Source organism: Agelaius phoeniceus, chromosome 5 (genome assembly GCF_051311805.1).
Source record: "Agelaius phoeniceus isolate bAgePho1 chromosome 5, bAgePho1.hap1, whole genome shotgun sequence".
NCBI classification, from domain to species: Eukaryota; Metazoa; Chordata; class Aves; order Passeriformes; family Icteridae; genus Agelaius; species Agelaius phoeniceus.
The window spans coordinates 59,535,446-59,556,817 of NC_135269.1; the positions used below are offsets into that span (position 1 = coordinate 59,535,446).

At 37.2% G+C, this 21,372-nt stretch overlaps 1 protein-coding gene across 4 annotated transcripts in view; it reads right to left on the reverse strand.

The window, feature by feature from the left end:
• Window positions 1-1,342: 1,342 nt before the first annotated feature.
• Window positions 1,343-21,372, reverse strand: part of PIK3CG (phosphatidylinositol-4,5-bisphosphate 3-kinase catalytic subunit gamma) — a 33,846-nt gene continuing 13,816 nt past the window's right edge. For all 4 annotated transcript variants that reach the window (XM_077179105.1, XM_054632233.2, XM_077179103.1 and 1 more), the window contains 7 exons: window positions 18,199-18,302; window positions 15,762-15,908; window positions 14,070-14,160; window positions 10,796-10,926; window positions 10,078-10,189; window positions 8,049-8,206; window positions 1,343-3,325 (listed from right to left, as the gene is read on the reverse strand). In XM_077179105.1, coding sequence (XP_077035220.1) covers window positions 3,044-3,325; window positions 8,049-8,206; window positions 10,078-10,189; window positions 10,796-10,926; window positions 14,070-14,160; window positions 15,762-15,908; window positions 18,199-18,302 — 1,025 coding nt within the window. In that variant the 3' untranslated portion in view covers window positions 1,343-3,043. The remainder of the gene's footprint in view (window positions 3,326-8,048; window positions 8,207-10,077; window positions 10,190-10,795; window positions 10,927-14,069; window positions 14,161-15,761; window positions 15,909-18,198; window positions 18,303-21,372) is intronic.

Below are 21,372 nucleotides of genomic sequence, written 5' to 3' on the forward strand. Positions count from 1 at the left end.
AATAGATTCAAATTTCCACTGTTAGGTTCAGTCATGATGTGAATGAAGCTACCAAGAAAATACTACAGATCTCAAAGACAAAGTAGTCCTTAAAATAATTTTCAAAAAATAAATAATCTTAAGGCTAACAGGAGACAGTGATGATAATTGAGATCTAAATTGAGAAAATTTAGTTATTTTCTTTTTCTGCATGCTGTGTTAGAGCTAGGTTGGTGGTTAATGACTAATTTACATTTCCTGGTTTATAACCCTTTAAAAACAGTTATTCTGCAGGGTCAGTGAGTTTGGGAGACTCAGAAAATTGTGGTTCAGCCTCCTGCTCCAGCAGTGGCATCTGTGCTAAAGCTCCAGTTCTCCAGGCCTTGGGAGTGCCACTGCAGAACAGGACAGCCATGCTGTGTCTGGGACGTGCAGATGTGTCCCTGCCTGCACCTCCTCACCTGAAAAGCAGCTCCTCTCCCTGCTGAGCCTGCACTGCCTCAAACCACATCTCTGTGGTGCTTCTCCTTGTGTCAGGGCTCGCCACAGAACCAGGTCAGTGGTGGGTGGAGGTTCCAGAGGGACAGAGAATGCAGCCAGTAATCAGCTGCATGATCGTGCAGCCGTTTGTAAGGAGATGCTGGTGCCCACCGCTTGCTCCGTAGGTAAAGAGGAGATCTGGCAGCTACTTTGGATCTCCCAGGACTCAGGCTGGCCCAGAGGACACAGGCAGCTCAACCACAGGCTTCATGGGCAAGGAAAGCAATGAAGAGTCTGGGAAATTGCTCAGCACTGAGGTGTTTCAGGTGTCTGCAATAAACACAATTCAATATAGCACATTGTAAACTGCTAAACTGATAAAATCATCAGTCTAAGTTTAGTGCAGGACTAAACTACTTTCTTCTGGGTGCAGATCTCTTGTAGATCTTTTCCAGCAAATAGAGGCTGCTTTAAGAGTGCCATTTCCCTTGAAGTTGTGATTAGCATTTATTTCCCCATGCTAGAGTTAAATTTAGCACTAGATCTACTTGTTTTTTAAAACTACTTTTTTAAAACTAGGAACTTACCAAATCTTCAGATTTTTCTTCATAGAACTAACCAGGAATGAATAAAATGCTCTTTGAAAGTGGCAATATTCTATTCACATTTTTCAATTACAATAATTGCAATTCTAATACTATAGACTATTAAATTTCAATATATCTGACATTATACAGATTTATTAATATGGAATTAAAACAATTCCTCTGAGTGGGACTTTGAATATGATTTCTTACTGAGATTAGGTATTCTTTAAGAAACTGGATAAAAAACATTTACATGTATTTTGGGCTAAGCTGCTTATTCATGAATAATAATCAAATTAATAGAACATATCAATTTATTTCAGATCTATAAAATACAAATCTAAAAATATCATTTTACAGACAATATTCACCATTTAGTTTATATTTTAGTAGGATCTAAAGCATATCTTTCACAGAATAATAATGTAACAGAATAACAAAATAGTCTACATTTTAACCTTAGAGATTTTCTTAACTGGAGTCTAGCATTTACATCAAAAATACTTGTGCACAGTAAACAATTAAACATCTACATTTCAAGAATAGATTGGCTACATCTCATAACTGAGACACCGATTACAGTACATTTATTAAAAATCCTTCAAGAATGCACTCAGTTATAGCAGTAGTTAAAATCATAACAGTTCTGTGAAATGATCAAAGCAAATGATAACAGAATTTTAAAATTCAGTTAATCAATTATCCGTAATGTAAAGCCCACATAACACTACAATGAAGGAAGAAATTACATGGGCACAAGTGCAAAAAAGCAATATTATAAGCCATCTTCTCTCTTTGGTAACAATCAATTAGCAAGAAGTATACCATAATAATTCAAGTCAAAGACTAATACAGGCTATATGTCTTTTTCCTTTCCTACCATAGGCCGACTTGATTTGCAGGCAATCTACACCAGAGAGTTAAAATTCTACTTAACACTCCCCATTTTTTCCTCTTTTAAGTTTAAATATTGAAATTAAAGACAAGGGGTTGTTTTCTTTCATAAATAGCTTTTCAGTAGTATTGTTTCTTCAGGAATTTAAAAATAAATAGCAAAATATACACAACTTCAAAGATTACATTTAATTCCTTCTAGGTATATCCTGAAAATATATTACCAAGGAATAAATAACTTTGGGTTTTTCAGATATTTGGTAAGGTGTCAATTACTCTTAGATAAGGAGTTTTCTCTGAGAGATAAGGAAGTACCATTGCTTTTTCTACAAAGCTTTTCCTATACAGGTGGAATTTTAATAACTTTACACAAAGAATATAATCTGTAATACAATATGGATGTTACCCACTAAAAAGTACAGTAAAAAAAATCTTTCAAAATTAAACCTTCAGAACTTCATGTTCAAATCTGAGGAACTTCCCAGTAACTATGAAGCTCTCCTGGCAGTCAAGATTGGTTGTCTGTGTGAGGAGGTTACAGTAACAGTAAGGCAATTTCCTCCAATGGCAGAGCCAAAGCTCTTTTCTACTGACAACATATTAAAAATCCAGAAAGGACAAAATCTTGAGGAAGGGACAACAGAAAAGGACGTAGATGAACATTTATGTCTAAACCATCCTGGGATACATATGGATTGTCTACAGAGATTTCACTCTAACCATAGATTTTATATAAATTCTGGTTTTGAAGGACTTGACCCTCATGAACAATTAAGGTCATAGGGGTAGGTTATCATCTTACTCAACCTCCTCCTTATATTTATCTGAAATTATTGCTAAAGAAAGAAAAAAAATATCCAAGCCAAAACAGCAAAGGAACTAAAAGAATCCAGCAACTTGAAGTGTCATTAGAAATGGAAAAAGAAATTATCTGCAGGAAGATCTTCTGGAGGGGCAGAGTAAAGTCCTTGCCTTTTTACAAGATCCATTTAAGCTGCCAGAAGAGTAAAGGCAATTTTGACTGCTCATTTATTCATAATTCAGAAATAACATGTAGGTTCAGTAACCTCCTATTCACACCCACAGTTAATTTACATAAAATATTAAGCAGAATGCTTTTCTACTCCTTGTTTGATTCCAAGCACAAGATGCAAAAACCAGTTAAACTGCACTGTCCAGCCCTTATCTCTGCAAACCTCTATCTGATCAAGAAAATGCTTTTTGGCATCTTCTTCACTTTTCCCTACTGTCAGTGCTTCCCTGATATACTCAATATCTTCTTTGCTGGTTAATTGGGGCATTCCAGTCATCAGCATCATGGAGAACAGGATGATCAGCAGGTTTGTGTGGTGTCGGAGAGCTAAATAAGCCTTCACACATACATCCTGTGAGAGAGAAGGGTTCTTTGTTAATTGAGGAGATGGATTGGGAGGGATGGTGTAGGAACTTCACAGGACTCTTATTAACCAATGCCATTCAATCACTCAAGTGTCAGTGACAGGAGACCCAACAGAGCCACTCAACTGAGCTGAAACGTGACACAAACTTCTGCACCTGCTGCTCAGTGTAACTTCATTCACCACAGCTTGGGGCAACCAGAACTGTTTGGGTGTACAACAAACAGCTCTTAATACTACATTAATTACCAAAGCATAAAACCTTAGCCTCCCCAGAATTTCACAAGAATTTCTCTACCATATAACCTCTTCCTGTGGCTGTTGAAAGAGACAGCAATAATTCACTGTCTTCCTTTCCTGTTGGGATGTTCCCATTTAAAGGCTGTGGCTGGCAAGTGAGACTGAACAAAGCAGCACCTCCAGGGGATTGCCCTTCATTTTCTCTAGATGCCTATTAACTGTGCAGTGGTGACGGATTATTTAACAGGGAAGATTTTCAGCCTCGGTGTTCTAAGGAATTTTGCTAGCTGACAGCTCTAGTCTTCAGGCACTCTGCCTTGCTGGAGGATTTCTATCACTATGCACTGTCATTCTGGATTCCAAAGGAGTTTTTTTAGAGCCTTTTCATTTTCATGTATAAATAATCTGTGCTTAACAACAGAACTTTTAGAAGAGTGGCGTTTCTGCAGCTTGGAAAAACATGCAATGCTTTAAAAACAATTACTTCCTGCTAAGAGACTAATACATAAACTGAAATTATTACTTCTTATATTAAATTTAAAACTCATTTACTAGCAGAAATAATTACAATGCAATGAAGACATCAATCATCAATCAACTAGAAATTGGGTCTGCAATGCAGTAATGTAAAAAGATGAAAAATTTTCCAAAAAGGTTGTTATTATTTAAACCACAGCTGATTTTTACCCAATTAAATATTCAATTTAACCTTTCAACAGCTGTATATTAAGCTTTTGAATAATACTTGGGAAATCCAAGTATTTTAATGTAAACTTCCAACAAATCCTAACAGCCCTCTAAAACACAGGGTATTTTTTACAAGATACATGGGTTTTTTCTTCTTCTCTGAAATAGGAAGAAGTGCACAAATAATCTTAACATCTATCACTGTTTACATCAGCAACACTAGGACACCCAACTAGACAGGTTAGGAAAATACAAAGGAAGGAAGATGATACATTGAAGATCTGTCTGTACAATTTATTTTTTTAGTATTGCCTGGGAACTTAAATCTTTTACTCTATTCCCAAATAAATTCTGTTCTGAAATAAGATCATACTTATGAACGCCAGTGTCAGTTTAGCTCTAGCACAGCAAAAGATTAAATGCAATGGTCAAAGCACAGTTTACAACAGAAAACACAATCACCTTATCACAGGGAATAGCTTCTCTCCATAATAGCAGGAGAAAAATTTTTAAAAAGAAATTTTACTTATGTATTCTCAACTTCAAACAGAGAAATCTTGTCACAAGAGTTAGTCTGTGTTTTGTTACCCTTGAAAGAGATGAAAGGTCTTTATAGTTATATCAAAGAAGGTTTTACATTTCTGTATGGATGATGTATCTCACTGCTTTGGGTGTCTGAGACAGAAAAACAATTATGCAGTCAAGAAAAACCTGGGATCACTGCAACTCACAGGCAATCCTTCCAGGAATTCAAAAGATTTAAAAAACCTGTATCTGTCTGTAACAGTTATTTATTCAGACAGGAACTGGATGTGGTTTTGCATTAGAATCTTCCAAGAAAAGGAATTTTTACACTTCTGAGAGAGGCGGTGAGAACCAAAAATAGCCCAGATGATAGGTGTGTGTCAAGGGCACATGTTTACTGTGGGATTGAGAAGAAAGCTGCTAACTCATCTAAAGCCAGAGGCAAAATGAGAGGAGCTGAGGAGAAACCAAAATCCCATTGCCCAACAGGAAAGAAAAAAAATAACAATAATTCTGAAAGCCTGAAACTGTCATAATTATTATTATCCTAAAATCCAGGCATTTTTATAATACAAAGTGTCCAAGTTCTGTTACATAGGCCATCCCTTCCCTGTACAGTATACTGCAAATAAGTATTTCTCAGTGATGAATTGGATACCCTTCTATTTTCTGTCACCTTTAATTACAAAATCTCATGTGTTTGATTGTCAAACAAATGAATTCACTCTTCTGCAGTGAACTTTCGTCAAAGTTATTTGCCATTTTAACCTTCTCCATCATCTGCAATATGAGCTCTGGCTAACACATCTACATGGACTATGTCCAGTGAATAACAAAGAAATAAAATTTTGTAAAAGTAGATTATTAAGTTAAAAAAAAAAACCCAAAGACTGTAAAAAAACAAAGGAGTCTTCTGAAGTACAAACTGTTTTAATGTAGTGAAATACAAAATAATGAGAGATGTTCTTAAAAATTAATGAAGGCTAAATGCTGAGACTTTCCATTAATACATGAGTGAGTCAGCAGGCAGACTGAATGAATCCCTCAATATTAGGAAATATGATGAAACAAGCCAACTGAAAAGTGAATCTACAATTTTGGTTTTTTTTTTAAACTCTGGCCATGTAATTAAAACACATACATTTTTTATAGCCAAATATGTAATGCAAATCTTGCTCTGTGTTACTTTTTTACTTGTATAGGAGTATTTTTATTTTTACTGTTCTTTGAGACAGAAAAGACTTTTAATGTACTACTGCAATAGTGGTATATAAACAGTAGCTATTTGCAGCAGAACTACACATGAACTTGCATTTTTTGGTCAGTTTATTGTTGTCTGTGCCTAAACCATGTCACTAAAAATGCCCAGGTCTGCCACCACCATCACAGCTCACAACAGTAAAAGCACATTAATCACCTTTTATCTGGCTAAGGACACAAGTGGAAATGACATTGGTGCTATCACAGCATTCCTAAACTGTGCATTAGTGGGATGGTAGCAGTACTTAGAAATTAGTACCAGAGAAACAAGAAGTTGATTTAGTCAAACCCAGGACTCCATGATGTATTGAAGAGAGGCTATGACCAAACTTACTTCTGACTGATTTTGGTATTTGGGCTGCTGAAGCAAAGGTCAGATCCTCTCTAAAGAGCTGGATGATCCATATATATGAAAACAACTTTACCTCACTGCAGACACCTTTCAATTCTCCACAGTTTTAGCACACTTTCATGCTTCTAACTATTTTCTGCTTTCAGAACAGATGTCTTCTTTGAAATTACACACCCCAGACTGGTGTTTCAGTCCCACACTTGTGCATGACTTAACAGCTGTAGGAACAGCATCATTGTTGTACACAGCACAGCTCACAGGCTTCCCTGAGAGCATGGGCTCAGCATTCCCTTCCCATGTAGTTCCCTTCCCACAGTAGTTCCAACCCATGGCAAACCCCACCCTAACATATTCTGATCTACAAGTCCCATTCAAAACACTTCCACTGTGATAAAGACAGTCCTGGCAAAAATGAAGATTCAAAGATTGCAGCTGGTTCTGTAATTATTTTCAGAAGTTTCAAAGATCTTTGGTTCTTCTTTGCATGGGTCCTCTCCACACATGGCCTCTCCCTTTTGACTGTCTCTGGTGGACAATGTGATTTGTCCTATCATAAGAATACTGTAAGGTGGGAATTGCAAGAGGATCCAAATGGATCCCCATCCCTGGCAGGGGAGCCTGCAGGATGTGTCCAGCCCAAAGATGGGGAACACTCATTTTTGGATGAGTGAGTAAAAGCACTGAGATGCAGTCACATATGGAGACAAAATGCTCAAGTAACTGCATATGTGTTCAAAGGGACATAGTCACCACCCACCAGGAAGAACCTTAATTAGGTACTTGGAAAAACAGACTCCATACTGGACTAGTTCACCCACAAGGAATCCCAAACATGAAATTCAGGCTTTGGCTTTGACTCACTCTACAGAAGAATTTTTCTTTTACTATCATAAGGAACCTGCTTTCTAAATCAGACACTTTACTCAAAGTCTCTCAAGACCTCAGACATACATGTACTTTTGACCAACCATGCTCTCATTCATTTCATTAAACACAGGAACTGCATATTAAACTCCCTCTTTGACCAGGTTCTACACTAGCTCAAATAATCACAACTGGTTTGAAAGCACTAAATTTCAAATAGAAGCAACAGAACAGATTTTTAATGCCATTTCTTTCACAGTTAAATCTATCCATCCACTTCACAAACCACCATCTGAGATAGCTTAGGGTCTCTACAGATTTTTACTCAGATGCAGCAGTCCAAGCCCCAGAACTCGAGGGCAGAATCAGGAGGGAATAACGCTGCCCAAGCCAGCTGATGAATGCCTCACACCTGCTCATACTCCATAGAGGCTCTGCTTAGAGCCATGAGCTTCTTCTAATTGCACCAACACTGAAGCCTTCTGCAAAGTGTTTTCAATCAAGACAAGAAACAAAGAAAGAACTGCTTATCTGGTCTGCTGCTAATGAGCTTTTCAATGTGCCTTTGTGAATGTTTGAATTCTAGTTCCCATAATTGTACAGATAATTTTTTCTCTTAGTTGGGCCTAAAATATCCCAGAATCGTATTACAATTTGGTACATTTTATTAACATAATACCCAGGAGCCTAGATCTTTGAAAATCAAGGCACTAATATTCATTTTAGAGGGTAAAAAAAAAAACATTGCTTAATCGATTTGCAGTTAGATTCCCATTCTTTTACCTGAAATTTGTGGAAATGGAGACTTGTCTTCTTTCCAGAAGTTCCCATGACATACAGAAAATCTGGAGTCAGCACAAAAGGAACTCTCTCCTTATTAATTCCAAGGAAGCTTTTATAATTCCCAAGAATATGGCCAAAATCAATATGGAAAAGGTTACCTTCATAAAGAGAAGAAGAAGTCACATTCAGACAAATACAACAAACTGCTAAGAACACTTAGGTGTATTCACAGGAGTTCCAACCCCTTTTTTGAGTATATATGATTACTCTTAAGTTGAGCAGAAAAGATTATTTTCTTTCTTTTTCTGGGAAATAAATAATTCTGTCCTCTTAGCAAAATTACTTTTTGTTTATCTTTGGCAGTTGTTAAAAGTCTGGCAGAAGCTGTTGTACTATCCAAACATACACTCACAGCTTTTCAAAAATCAACCAAGGAAAGCTTGTGCCTCATACCCGTAACAATCAGAGCATCACTACACGGAAAAGGCTTGGGGGTTATGTTTCAAATACCCATGGGATTCTGGCACTACCCATCTCCTTGGCAAATGTCATTGACTAGCACATGCTTTCTCCTCCCAGACCTTCATTAGTGATTTCTAAACCACTCTGTGTGTTCCAAGTCTGCATTGTCACCCTTTGGATAGCTTTGAGAGAGTAGCAGGGCATCAGTTCCCACAAAAGCAATGAAAACCTCTCCTTTTAAGGGTCACTACACCTACAGGACTGGAGTGTGCTGCTACACTCAACATTACTTTATTACTTTCACTGGCACTCGGGAAATGGATACAATAGTATGGTTACTTAAAAACACAGATTTGTAGTAGTGGCATCTTTATAAAAAAAGATAAAACATCGAATTATATAAGATGATACTTAACAGTGATCTGTAGGTGGAATATCCTTAAACATTCCAGATTTTCAGCCAGCTTTCAAGTTCCCCCAGCCTACCAAACCTGAGTCTCTGCTGACCTCTCAGACTGAGAGGCCCCTGAGGCTCAAGAGAGATCCTTTTAAAGACTCTGAGGCAAACCTGCTCATGACCACAACAGAACAACACCTCTTTTTCAGTTTCTGTCTATTGACCTGTGCCTCATGTTCTGCTCGTGGGAACACCACCACATTATATTATATATAATGTTGAAATTAAAGCATTTCTTAGTCACTTCTTCCCCAAGGGCTTCTACTGAACTTTTTTACTGTAGTCTTCAATTAGATAATTTCTGCCTTCAGGGTACTTCTCTCCAGCCTTCAACTGATAAAACTTTAATATAATCAATAATAAATATTCAGCCTTCTAACTATTTTCCATCTTCTACCAGAGACTAATTATGAAGTGAGAAGATTGTGAAACTAAAAGTGAATTCCTTAGACTAAATAAAACTCCTCCATATGTACTGATTGTTCAGGGGTTATTTCCACAGGTAAGTAAAATTAAGGATGAAACAATGTGCAGCTACAGAAGCAACTCCCAAAGTTTATAGTACAAAAAACCTGTGAGTTTCTTCAGGAGGATATAGCCATCCCACAGATTTTAGTAGGTAAAAAAACCACTCCATGTACACTTATTTCCTAAAATTTTTTACAACAGTACACAAAGCAATTACATTCTTCAGAAGTGAAAACAGTCCAGCAACATCTGAATTCTGACAGAATTCAGTTCCACTGAACACTGTGAGAATCATAGCCACACGTCAGATAGATGAACAGCTGCCTGCTTTATAAAGTTTTTTGGTGTTCAGACCTTAGATGTAGACAGTAAAAAAAATTTGGTTTACATTTCTAATGAGTTTGTATGAAACTGCTCCTTGGAAAATAATGACATTATTAATGATAGATATCTCCAGAATGCATGAAGGCCAACAGGGGTGAAAACACATTTCAATGTTACTTGACCTTGTAAGCACCACTGACAGAACTGGTTTGTGTCTCTTCATTCATTGTTAAATGCACTATTTATTAAAATGAAACATAAATCTAATGAAGTATAGACAGTCTGCACATCTATGAAATTCTCAAAAAAACAACTCACCTGTTTCTGTAATCATGATGTTGTCATTGTGCCTGTCTCCTATTCCAAGTACAAAGGTTGCCACACAGTATCCAGCACAAGAATAAACAAATCTTTCCACAGCTGCCTGAAACTAAAAATAAATCTTAGAGATGTTAAATACTTCAATGCTAGGCACTAAATGCAACCATTCTCAAAGTTATGTACCTGTTTAAATGTATCTATCACCAGTTAGGCAAACTGTCTTATAAAATACAGCACTGCACAGCAGAGACCAAGATCACAGCCCTGCACTGCACCCCCTGTGCTGGCTCTATCCCTCAGCACAGAAAAGCAGCACAGAGCAGCTCACACATTCTGAGGAAAGAAATGTGGCAGAAAGCTGCAGTGGGTCAGTGGATGTACACAAGCAAAGGAGTTGTGAGTACCCAAACCTGCACCTGAATCCTCTAAAACCACATTGCCTTTCAGTGCTCTTAGATGTCCTCTCAACCTGCTCCTCATGTATCACTTCTAACTTCCATTGATAAAGGAGTGATTTCAGAAGCATCCTGTCTCCCAGGAGCTTGGCTGCCAGCTGGATGCTAAAGGCTCATTCACAGACACCCGCAGTTGAGTGCAGGGAAAATGAATGGATTTTTCAAAACCCCACAAGTAACAAACACAAACATATGGGCTCAATGCTCCTAAATTAGTAGGGTGCAATTAAAAATCCTTCCTAAAAATTCAAAGAACTCACCTTCTCTTCAATCATGCATCTTTCCTTGAGCCACTGGTTTAGTATTTCATCCTTAAATGCACCAGTGTTCCCAACTGTACTCTGTTGAATTTTGGCAATTGTTGTAGCATCTTTCACAATTTCGATCATTCCTTAAGAAAATAAGGAAAGGGTTAGAAGAAGTTATTAATTTTTTATCAATTCATATTAAAAATATTAAAAATAAATTTTAAATTGTGTTTAAAAAGCAATTGCAGATCTTTATAGGTTGTTAGCAGAAATTTATTTGAGAAGGAGCAATGGTTCTTGTTCATTCCCAGCTGAAACCAGCCAGAGTTCATAAAGAGCCTGGCATCAAAATTCCTCCTCTTTTAAAATGGATGTATCACATGATGAGTGGGGACTCACTGCACAAAGCTTTTCCCAAGGAGAGGGAATATTCCTGCCCTGATCCCAATTCACATTTTTCCCAGCTTCTCTCCAACCTCACAAATACAAGGAGCTGAAGAAAAGCTTTCATTTTGCTGCAGTCTAGGAATGCAAGTCTTGCCAGGGCTGTGACAGAGGAATAGAGCTGGCCCTTCTGCAGTAAATCCAATTTAAGCTTAAGTGTGCATATACCCAGAAAGCTCAGAAATACCAGTGCACAGCGAGGTACAGCACTGGGATTGCTGGTGGAAAGCCCTGGTTGTCAGGGGCATGGGCTCTGTCCCTGAACTGAACAGACCCTTGCCAAGGCACACTGGCACATCCCAGCAATACCGTGCAGAAACAGGGCCTTGTCCTGCTCGTGCCAGCATGGCATGTGACAGAGAGAAAGCTAGAGGGAAATGCAGAAACAGAGGCTGCAATACAACCCTGCACTGTAGCCAAGACTAGCAAATGCAGTCCAGGCTGGGCATGCCTATATGGGGGAAAGTCAGATTTTAATTGAATTTATTTGGCAATTGGAAATTTTATTTTTTCCCCTCTGGTTCAAGTTCAACAGTGTCTTCTAGCTTCAGCTCCAGTTCAGAGACAAGCAAGCAAACAAAAATACCCATTTCTCTCCAAAGCAATTAAAAGCAGCTTCTGAGCTGGTTTCAATTTAACTCTGTTAAATTGATAATTTAACAGAGTTAAATTGAACCAGATAAATAACCAGATAAATTTGGTTATCTGGTTAACCAGATAAATTTATTTCTATTCATAATCCCACCCTTTTGCAATTACTGAATTATGTGCAAATTTTCCTGTAACAGAGTAACAACACAGCAATCTCTTCCTGCCCTCTCTGCATGGCTGAATTCATGGCTGAATACCCCTGGAGGTATTTTCTTCTGTCCTTACAGTGGCCTGGATATGTTTGCCATAAAATTATGGTAGAAATATGACCTCCAAAACCCACCACCAAGACCACCAAATTAAAAAGCTTTGCATTTTGATCTCTGCTTGTCAAACTGGTGTTTTTCTCCTAGGTGTGAGCTCCAGCTCCCATTCCAGCTGTTGGAAAAGCTTTCCCTGCCTGTGCTCACCAATCTCCCTCTGCCGGCCAAGAGCTCCTTGATGGCGGGGGAGCAGAGCTGGCTCAGGAGGTGCCAAGGACAGCAGCTCTCAGCTGGGCTGCATCCAGCTGGGAGGGAGTGCAGCAGGAAATGCACCATGCAATGTGTGTCTGGGGCTCTGTGGTGACTCTTCTAAGAGGCAGCTTGAACTTCTTAATTTCGGCAGCGATGCTGCACAGTAAATAGTGGTAATTGCCTCACAGAGCCAGGAACATATGGACATGTCAAAGGGAGGAAGAGCAGGGTGGGACCTTTTACCAGTGATACAGAGAAGAGAAAGTCCATCCTACAGAGGCCTGCTTGGCAGCAGCAGTGGAAAGGACAGATTTGCTTCCAAAATTACAAACTGCACTGGATGCAATGTCTTTAACAGAATGAGAATGTTCTATGCAGGAGGGGGTGCCAGCCCCAGATGTAAGACACCTGTTTCTCTGTGCTCAGTGTAGAGTGGGGTACTGTCCTTGTGCCAATACACAGAAACTGCCCAAGTTCCATGGAAGCATTAAGAGGGAGAGAAGAAGCAGCCTGGAAGAAGACCACATGTGAATACTGTGAAAGAACATTTGCATGCCACTACTCTTTGGTTCTGCTCCAAACAAGCATAAGCTCTACATCAAAGTGTGCCACATTGGGCATTACTAATTTAGGCTGCAGGTATTCTCAGCAAACCAAGCAGGAGTGTTAATATGATTAACCATGCCCCTGCTGTGGTGCTAAAAGGATGCTAAATTCTTACATCTCTCCCACGTCTATAGGAAAATCAAATATTATTTCCTTGAGACAGAAGAACGGGGAATCAATTAAGAATTCATGAAAGAATAACAGAAATCTGTAACTCAAGTATGGAAATGCTAGAATCACTAGCAGAATTCCTCCTTCTTCCTTCATTTTTTCAATACATTACATTGTCTTGAGATAATTTTAAACCAAATTAAATCAGATCTTAAAAAGCTCTCTAAAAAATTAGGTTTAACACTTCTAAAGAAGAGAAATCCCCCCAACTTTCCTTATTTTATAGTTAGTTAGCATTTTGATGTACAATTTTCTATTTCCTTTATTATTAAAATTCTATCAATAAATATAATTCAATTTTAAAACATTTATATTAGGAGAAAAGAAACTCTCTTATGTCATGCTACCAGGTATTTAATCAGTGACTTTGGATTTTCTGAGATATCATGAAATCAAAAGGTTATTAAAAAAATTTATGTGGCAATGTATTTTAGAGAGGAAGTACATTAATAAGTATATTAAAGAGTTATAAAGAGTCTTCATTTTACTGGGATTTCTTACTTGATTTCTTTCACCACAAGTTCTGAAAAATTGATCATCTCTGCTGCAGGACTAATGCCCAGTGAGAAATATTACCTGAGTATCCTGTTATGTGGTATAGGGTATGAAGCTTTAAGTCACGAAAAAATATAAATGTTTTGCTCTTTATTTTATTCCTATCAACACATTAAAATACATAAGTCACTCACTTCACTGACATTTCATACTAAATATTGTTATTAAAGAGGAGCTTGCAGCTCAAGCCAAGCCATTGCACAGGAATCACAGCCAGTAAACAGCTCTGCTACAGCTCAAGGAAGGGCAGAAACCACTGCCAAGCTGCACCTGAAGGCTGCTCACAGAAAGTGTAATAAACTGCTGCTTACCTCAGGACTGCAGCACATATTAGAATAGTTCTCCCAGATCTTCTGTAAATATGGTATTTTGAATTTCTAATCACAGTAAGTGTGATCACATACCTATTTTGTTCCCTGTAGAAATGCAACCATATGGCAACAAACAGAGGTCCAAGGATTCTGCTTCCCAAATGGATTCCATAATTCGAAGAATCTAGTAAAAACAAATGGATATGGCTAAGTTATTTCAAATTATTTGAACATTACAGACTACTCATACAAGTAACACTTTTAAGACTTCTAAGATGGGGCTAAACTTTGCTATTTGATTAAGAGATACATACAGAAAGTGTGCAGCCATTCAAGATAATCAGTTATAGAACCAGGCTTTATATTTCTTCATCTGTTCTGCAACCAGGAGATCTTTACTCTTCTATAAAGTATTAATAAATATATTATATGATTTCTACATAAGGTGAGATTGAATGTGTTAGCAAGGTGAGATTGAATGTGTTAGCCCACTTTTCCCCATTAATACCTCCAAAAGCCCTAACAAACCAGTTGTTTTAAACAGGAGTGATGCTAGCTACTGATTTTTCATTTGCTAACTTCACCCATTGCATAAATAAATGATAAAAACACTTCATCAGAGAAACAGGGCATCTTGCACTAAGTAAGATTCTGTCTCTAGTGTCATGGACATATTTTCTGAAAAATACTTTTGCTAGGATTTTTCTCCTGAGAAGCTGAGAGGCCTCAGAAACAAAATGTAAACAATAATTATCTGCTGCTGTGGAATGCAACAGGTGCATCTGTGATTGGTCTCATGTGGATTGTTTCTACTTGATGATCAATCACAGTCCAGCTGTCTCGGACTCTCTGGTCAGTCACAAGATTTTATTATCATTCCTTTCTTTTCTAGCCTTCTGATGAAATCCTTTCTCTTTCTTTAGTGTAGTTTTAGAATATAATTTTCTTTTAATATAATATATATCATAAAATAATAAATCAGCCTTCTGAAACATGGAGTCAAGATTCTCATCTCTTCCCTCATCCTGGGACCCCTGCAAACACTGCCACAGTCTAGAACACAAAAATGTGAAATATGTATGGCATATGGCAGGAAAAGCCAGGGTAACAGTATACACTGTGTCTGGCTGGGATGAAGCTCCTTTTTCTCAGAGCAGCTTGTAGTGTGCTGTGGTTTAGGGGGTGACCAAAGCAGTGCTGGGAACACACTGATGTATCCGTGTCCCAGCTGAACAGTGTCTGCTGAGTGCCAAGGCTGCCAGTTTCTCACCCACCTCACTGTTGACTAGACTGAGGTGCACAAGAGATTGGGAGGGGACACAACCAGGCAGATGACCTGAACCAACCAAAGAAATACTCCATGCTGAACAATGTCATGCTCAGCAATAAAACAGGGAGCAAGGGCTTATGTAGGTTCACCATCTTTTGTGCAGGGACTGGCTGGGAACTGGTCCACCCATGGGATATGGAGTGACTGCCTTAGCATCCCTTGTTTTGTTTTCCTTCTTGGTTCTTCCACTTTTCCTTTGCTTTTTAAACCACCTTTAGCTCAATTCACAAAATTTCTTGCTCCTCCTCTTTTTCCATCCCACCAGGGTTAATCCATAACACAGTACAACAAAGATGAGCCAGTGCTGATGTCAGCCTTGCCATAGAGTTTTAAATACAAAAGACAACCTTGCATTTCATATGGTCAGTGAAGACAAGGTATACACACTTTGGAAAAGCAAATTTAAAAGTATTTTAAAATATACATGCTATCTTTGTAAGGTTTAGCTCTCATACCTGTAAAATTAGCATGTCCTGACGGAGGTCATCTCCATGTTTGAAGATGATGCCTATGGTTTCATTTGACAGAGCTGTTGGATCTGCACATTTAAATTCAAGCCAGAGGGGTTTCTTCTTGGACGCCATTACTTTACATTTTTCTATCTGTGAAAGACACATTTACTGTTTCCTGATGCCAACCCAAGAAACCTTTTTAACAGAATAGTTTACCAGCTTCCACTCAGCTACCACAAACAACACACACTGAAAGCAGATGTAAAGGATGGAGTTCAGTTGCCACACAAAGTCTCTCTGAACCTGCACAACTTTAACCACTGTCCATGATAAAGGAAAAAGTGTATTTTAACTCTCCAAAACTGGATTTAGCTTGCTTCAGACAAATTTAAAACAGGAATAGAGATTCTGACAAACCTGGAAAATACGGACCTTCACAACTGCACTTTGGCAGGTGCTTTGCAAAACCAGAACATAATCATTGTCCAGTGCAATTTACCACATCATCCACCCTTCTGACTTCTAGCAACTACATTCCAGATTGCTTGATTCGATTCCCTTAGCAATTTCTTCAAATTCATGGGGGAAATGGCATTTTTGAAACTAATTTAATGTAATCATTCATAAGATGATAGATTCCCTATTTAGTTTTATTACATTTTCAATACTGATAAATTCAGACTTGAAACTGCAGTATTTAAAATGTTTTTTTCATTTATTATGGCTAAGACAACTGTAGTATGTCTTACTTTCTATTCTGGAATTCCTGATTCATTGTTGAACATTTCTATGTACAATAAAGCCATCTAAAATTTAAAAAAAAAAAAGCAAGTGCACATCAGTGTTTGAGAGCAGATAGAATTCATGATGTAGGAGTATTTTAGTATATTCATATTTCATCTACTGAAATTCTGAGCCTGTAGTTTTAAACAAAATAGTTTTTACCATCCTTATTTTCAAAAAGGAAAGAACTTTTAAAATCTTCAAACTTATTTGAAACTCCAATTTTGTTTCTAATATTTGGTTTAGACTTAAAAAATTTTAGGTTTTGAAGATTATGGACAAACAGTACTTGTTAGAATGAACATTAAATGAAAGCTTAGTTGGTTTTACCAAACGTTTTTATTCATATAGTTTGGAAAAAGAAAAGCTAACCCATCCATTTTTGGACATAGCTACCTTCCTTTGTAAATCTATTGTTTTGTTCATCTAGGAAGGTTCTGGTAGGACTGAATATTTCCTAAGTGAAGGAAAACTAGAAAATCCAGATAAATATTTTTTATTTTAAAACCTACTTTCTGTCAAGCTGTTGATGATTTCTGTACCAAAAAAAAAAACAAACAACAACAACAACAACAAAAAACCAAACCAAACCAAAACAAAACAAAAAAAAAAAAACCCAAAAAAAAACCACAAAAAAAAAAAAACTAAAGAGAATATACATAGTATTTAAGAAATCACAAATTACTTCTGAATAAGAAATGTCTGAATTGGCTTCTGTACTGGCAGTGCTCCAGCCATGCTCACCTGAAAGGTGTTTCATTATCTCAGACTGAAGACAGACCAGCTTATAGCCTGTCTTCCAAGGCACAGGTTTATTTAAAAGAATCAATGCCTGAACAATTGGCAATTCCTAAAATTGGATGGTTTGTCTGTCCTTAGCCAGGAGAAAATTAAGGGGTTCTTTCCTTGCAGGGTCCTTGCTGCACATGAAGTGAGTCCAAGGATCTTGACTGTGCTTCTTTACCTCACATTGCATTTTAGATGCACGATCCAATTTCCTCTCACTACACATCTGCTGATCTATGAATCTTTTTTTAACTCTGAGTCAACATACACAATTGCAATCTCACCACAAAACTGAAGGCAGCAATATAGAAAAACCCAAGTGTTTCTTAATGTATTTCTAAGAAAATCATATTGTACTTTCTAACAAAACCAACACAGAGATACTGAAAAATCAGAAATAGCTGAGGCAGATATTTTTTGTCAGTATGATGAAGGTCTGGACCCAAACCTAGTGACAGATATGAATCAGGATAAGACAGAGAAAGTAACTGGAAGAATGGAAACTGAATATCCCAAAGCCCCTGAATCAGATAAGAGTTTTATACAGTTATTTAATTAAAAAAAAAAAAAAAAGTCAGTTACCTGGTTAAATCTTGCACTCAACTAATGGAAAAAGAAAAGTATAATTGCCATTTAATGATTAGGATTTCATGGTTTATTGCAATTTTTTTTAGCACATGGTGGCATGTTTTTACATTTAGAAAAATAATAATACCTCTGGGAACAAAAACCTACTGAGTCCATGCAATGTCACTGTGTCCACACAGAAATAAGACCTTTTGACATATTAGCAAACTTTTTACCAAGAGATACATACTTGCAAATATTTTTTTCTTTAAAAATTATTTGTATGAAGTCAGAATATACTTACCACTAGTGCTCCTGCTCTTAGCCCAGGATCATATGGAACTCTAAAACTTTCTGGAAGTTTACTGCCCTGTAATTTTTCAAGCTTTTGTCTCAGCTGTGCAATAACTGCAATTACAAGAAAACACAATGAAATCAAACACTGGAAGGCAAAAAGGTTATAGGTAATCAAATTCATTGAGCATTATACTTTGGCTAAAAAGCTCTGTTTAGCTGCCATTTTAAATTGCTCTCCTCCTGATTCAAGGAATGGAGGAAAACTCTTTAATTTGCACTATAAATGGCCAGGGTTGTTTCAGATACCTAAATGCAAAGTCTTCAAACACCTCAGAAGTCTTGTGCCTTCTCTGCAGTATTAGAAACACTGAACAGTAAGAGTTTACATTAAAAAGTCAGCTTTTGTTTAAAAAACAAAACACAGTACAACACACCAAAAAGTATTTTCCCTCATAACTGACAAGAAATGCAGACAGACTCATGGCTTTTGAATTCTGGAATCAATTGCTCTGTAACCATAAGGAGACAAACTACAGAGACACTGAATTTCCTATCCTCCTAAAACTGGTTTCACAGTGCAGTCTTCTTAATCTCACATTCCTGTAAGAAGAAATTTTGCTGTATACTTTTATGAACAAGAATTTTTAATGATCATAACTTAATGCAATCTCTTAATTAATAAAACCTCAAGCTCCAGAATCTTCAACTTAGAATAGTACAGATTGTACAATGCATGATGTATTTTTTTCACCTCAGCCAGTGAGTGTCAGCAGCATAAGCAATACACTACTGATTACCCTGCATTAGGACAAAGACCTGAACACTGTCCTAAAGGAAATTGTAGCTACACAGCAGAGGATGTATATACATGTAAAGTAATTTTGTATATAAAAATTAAAGAGAAAAAAAAATCCTACTGATCAAGCTAAACATGGAGCTGGATATGTAAAATAGAATCACAGAATCATGGATTAGCTTGGGTTGGACAGGACCATTAAAGGCTATCTAGTCAATCCTCCTGCAATGAGCAGGGACATCTTCAACTCAACTTGCTCAGAGCCCCATCCAACCTGACCTTGAATATTTCCAGGCATGGAAGCATGGGACATTTCTACCACCCTAGGCAACCTGTTCCAGAGTGCCAACACCCTCATCAAAAAAAAAAAAAAAAAAAAAAAAAAAAGACTAAAAGAAAAAATGTGTAGTAAGAATCTGTCCTCCTTAAGTTTAAAACCATTAACCCTTGTCCTATCACTACAGGCCCTACTAAAAAGTTTGTCCCCCACCTTTTTTACAAACTCCCTGTAAGCTCTGACAGGCTGATGTTAGGTCTCCTGAGCCTTCTCCAGGCTGAACAATCCTCACAGGAGAGGTGTTCCAGCCCTGCCATTGTTTTTGTGACTCTCCTCTGGACTCACTCCAGCAGATCCATGTCTTTCCTGTCCTGGGAGGCCCAGAGCTGGATGCAGTATTCCACATGGAATACTGCATTCCCACATTCACAGGGGCTGTGTAGAGGGGCAGAATCACCTCCCTTGACCTGCTGCCTATGCTATTTTTGATGCAGCCCAAGACACAGACTTTTTGGGCTCTTAGTGTACATTAGACAAAAATCGGGACAGTTCAAAAACTGCTATCAAATTAAGAAAGTCAAGCCAAATGAATTGGCTGACAACTCACAGAACACAAATGTTACACCTGTCCTAGAGGGTTTTAGAAAAGAACTACTAGCAGTGCCTGGTAACTAACACAGTATCTCTTCTGGTAAAAAGTGAATCTAGCAGCAATATACAGGAGCTAACAAGTGGGCTTTAAAATTAGACACTTTTCAAAAAAATACCTCAAGAATCCCAAACCCAAACAAACAATAACACAAAAACAAACCAATCAAACAAAAAAACCCTAACAACTCCACCCTGCCCTCTCAAAAGCACCTAAGTTATAGTAACTTGGACAATTAAACAGCTTTCTAAAATATAACTATAGATTTCCTAGACAGCTATCTAGGAAAGTTTCTGTTTACAGTTTACTGTTAAAATTTACTGTTAGCTCAGTAAGTCTCCTCATTGCAATGTGATGTAATGTAATTTGAAAACTAAGCAAACCAACTGAAGCTACAAAAGATTAGGAATAGCTGATTTTACAACACAAGTAAAGGCACTCGCTAAAACCACTTTCAAGTTGATCTGGCTCAAGAACAAGGTGTTGTGCATTTTAAGCAATGAAACAGCTGCATAGACACATTCTTGGGAAAAAAATCATCTAGCTCAGAGGGTGATGAAAGCAGATAATCCCATGCAAGATGTAATATTATCATCTTATGAATTTATTTATTATTACTTGCTATCTTCAAATACAAGCAAAGGGATTACAGTGAAAAGTGAAAGAAACAGTTTGACCACGTTTGCTATTGGAATAGTATGGACCTATATACTATAGGAATGAATTTGTTCTTTTCAGAAAATCCACAAACATTGGAGAAATATATATACAAGAATAAGATGAGACTGCATGACAGAATGAAATGGAACAGGATAAAACATTCAGACTGAAAATATGAACAACGATGAACTTAGAAATGTTGGGACAAAAAAGAAGCAATAACCTACAGAATAAATTTTTGGATATACATTTTTAAAAATATAAGAAGAAGAGAGTGCCTGTAGAAAAAATTATGTCCTCAATACTCAGAGAATAAATTACATTAGATATAGAATTATTAGGACACTCCACAGTTTCAGGAAGCCTTATTCAGTGAAAATGTCAATTATATAAGTCATCTTTCAGTGTTCTGCTGTACATTACATCCAAAGATTCTTTAACTTCAAAACCTGGTGGGTGTTAATATGATTGCTTTCTCTTGAAGCTTTTCTTCTTTGCCCACATATCCTTCAAAGATAATGTATTATAGAATCCACTGCTCTTACAGACATGTACATCTGCAAGGTTGTATAGTTTCTTTCTAAAATATGCAATTCTGACTAAATACATTTTGGTTATAGAATATTTTAAGAAAAAATTAGGAAGTTGTTTAGAAAAAGTGTTTTATATGGGGCTCCAGTAAGTATCTTAACTCACACTATGTGGTAACATAACAGATAACTATGTATTGAAGAATAAATGCATATTTTCTTCTAATCTCTTTTGAAACACCACCACAGTTACTTCTGTATAACCAGAG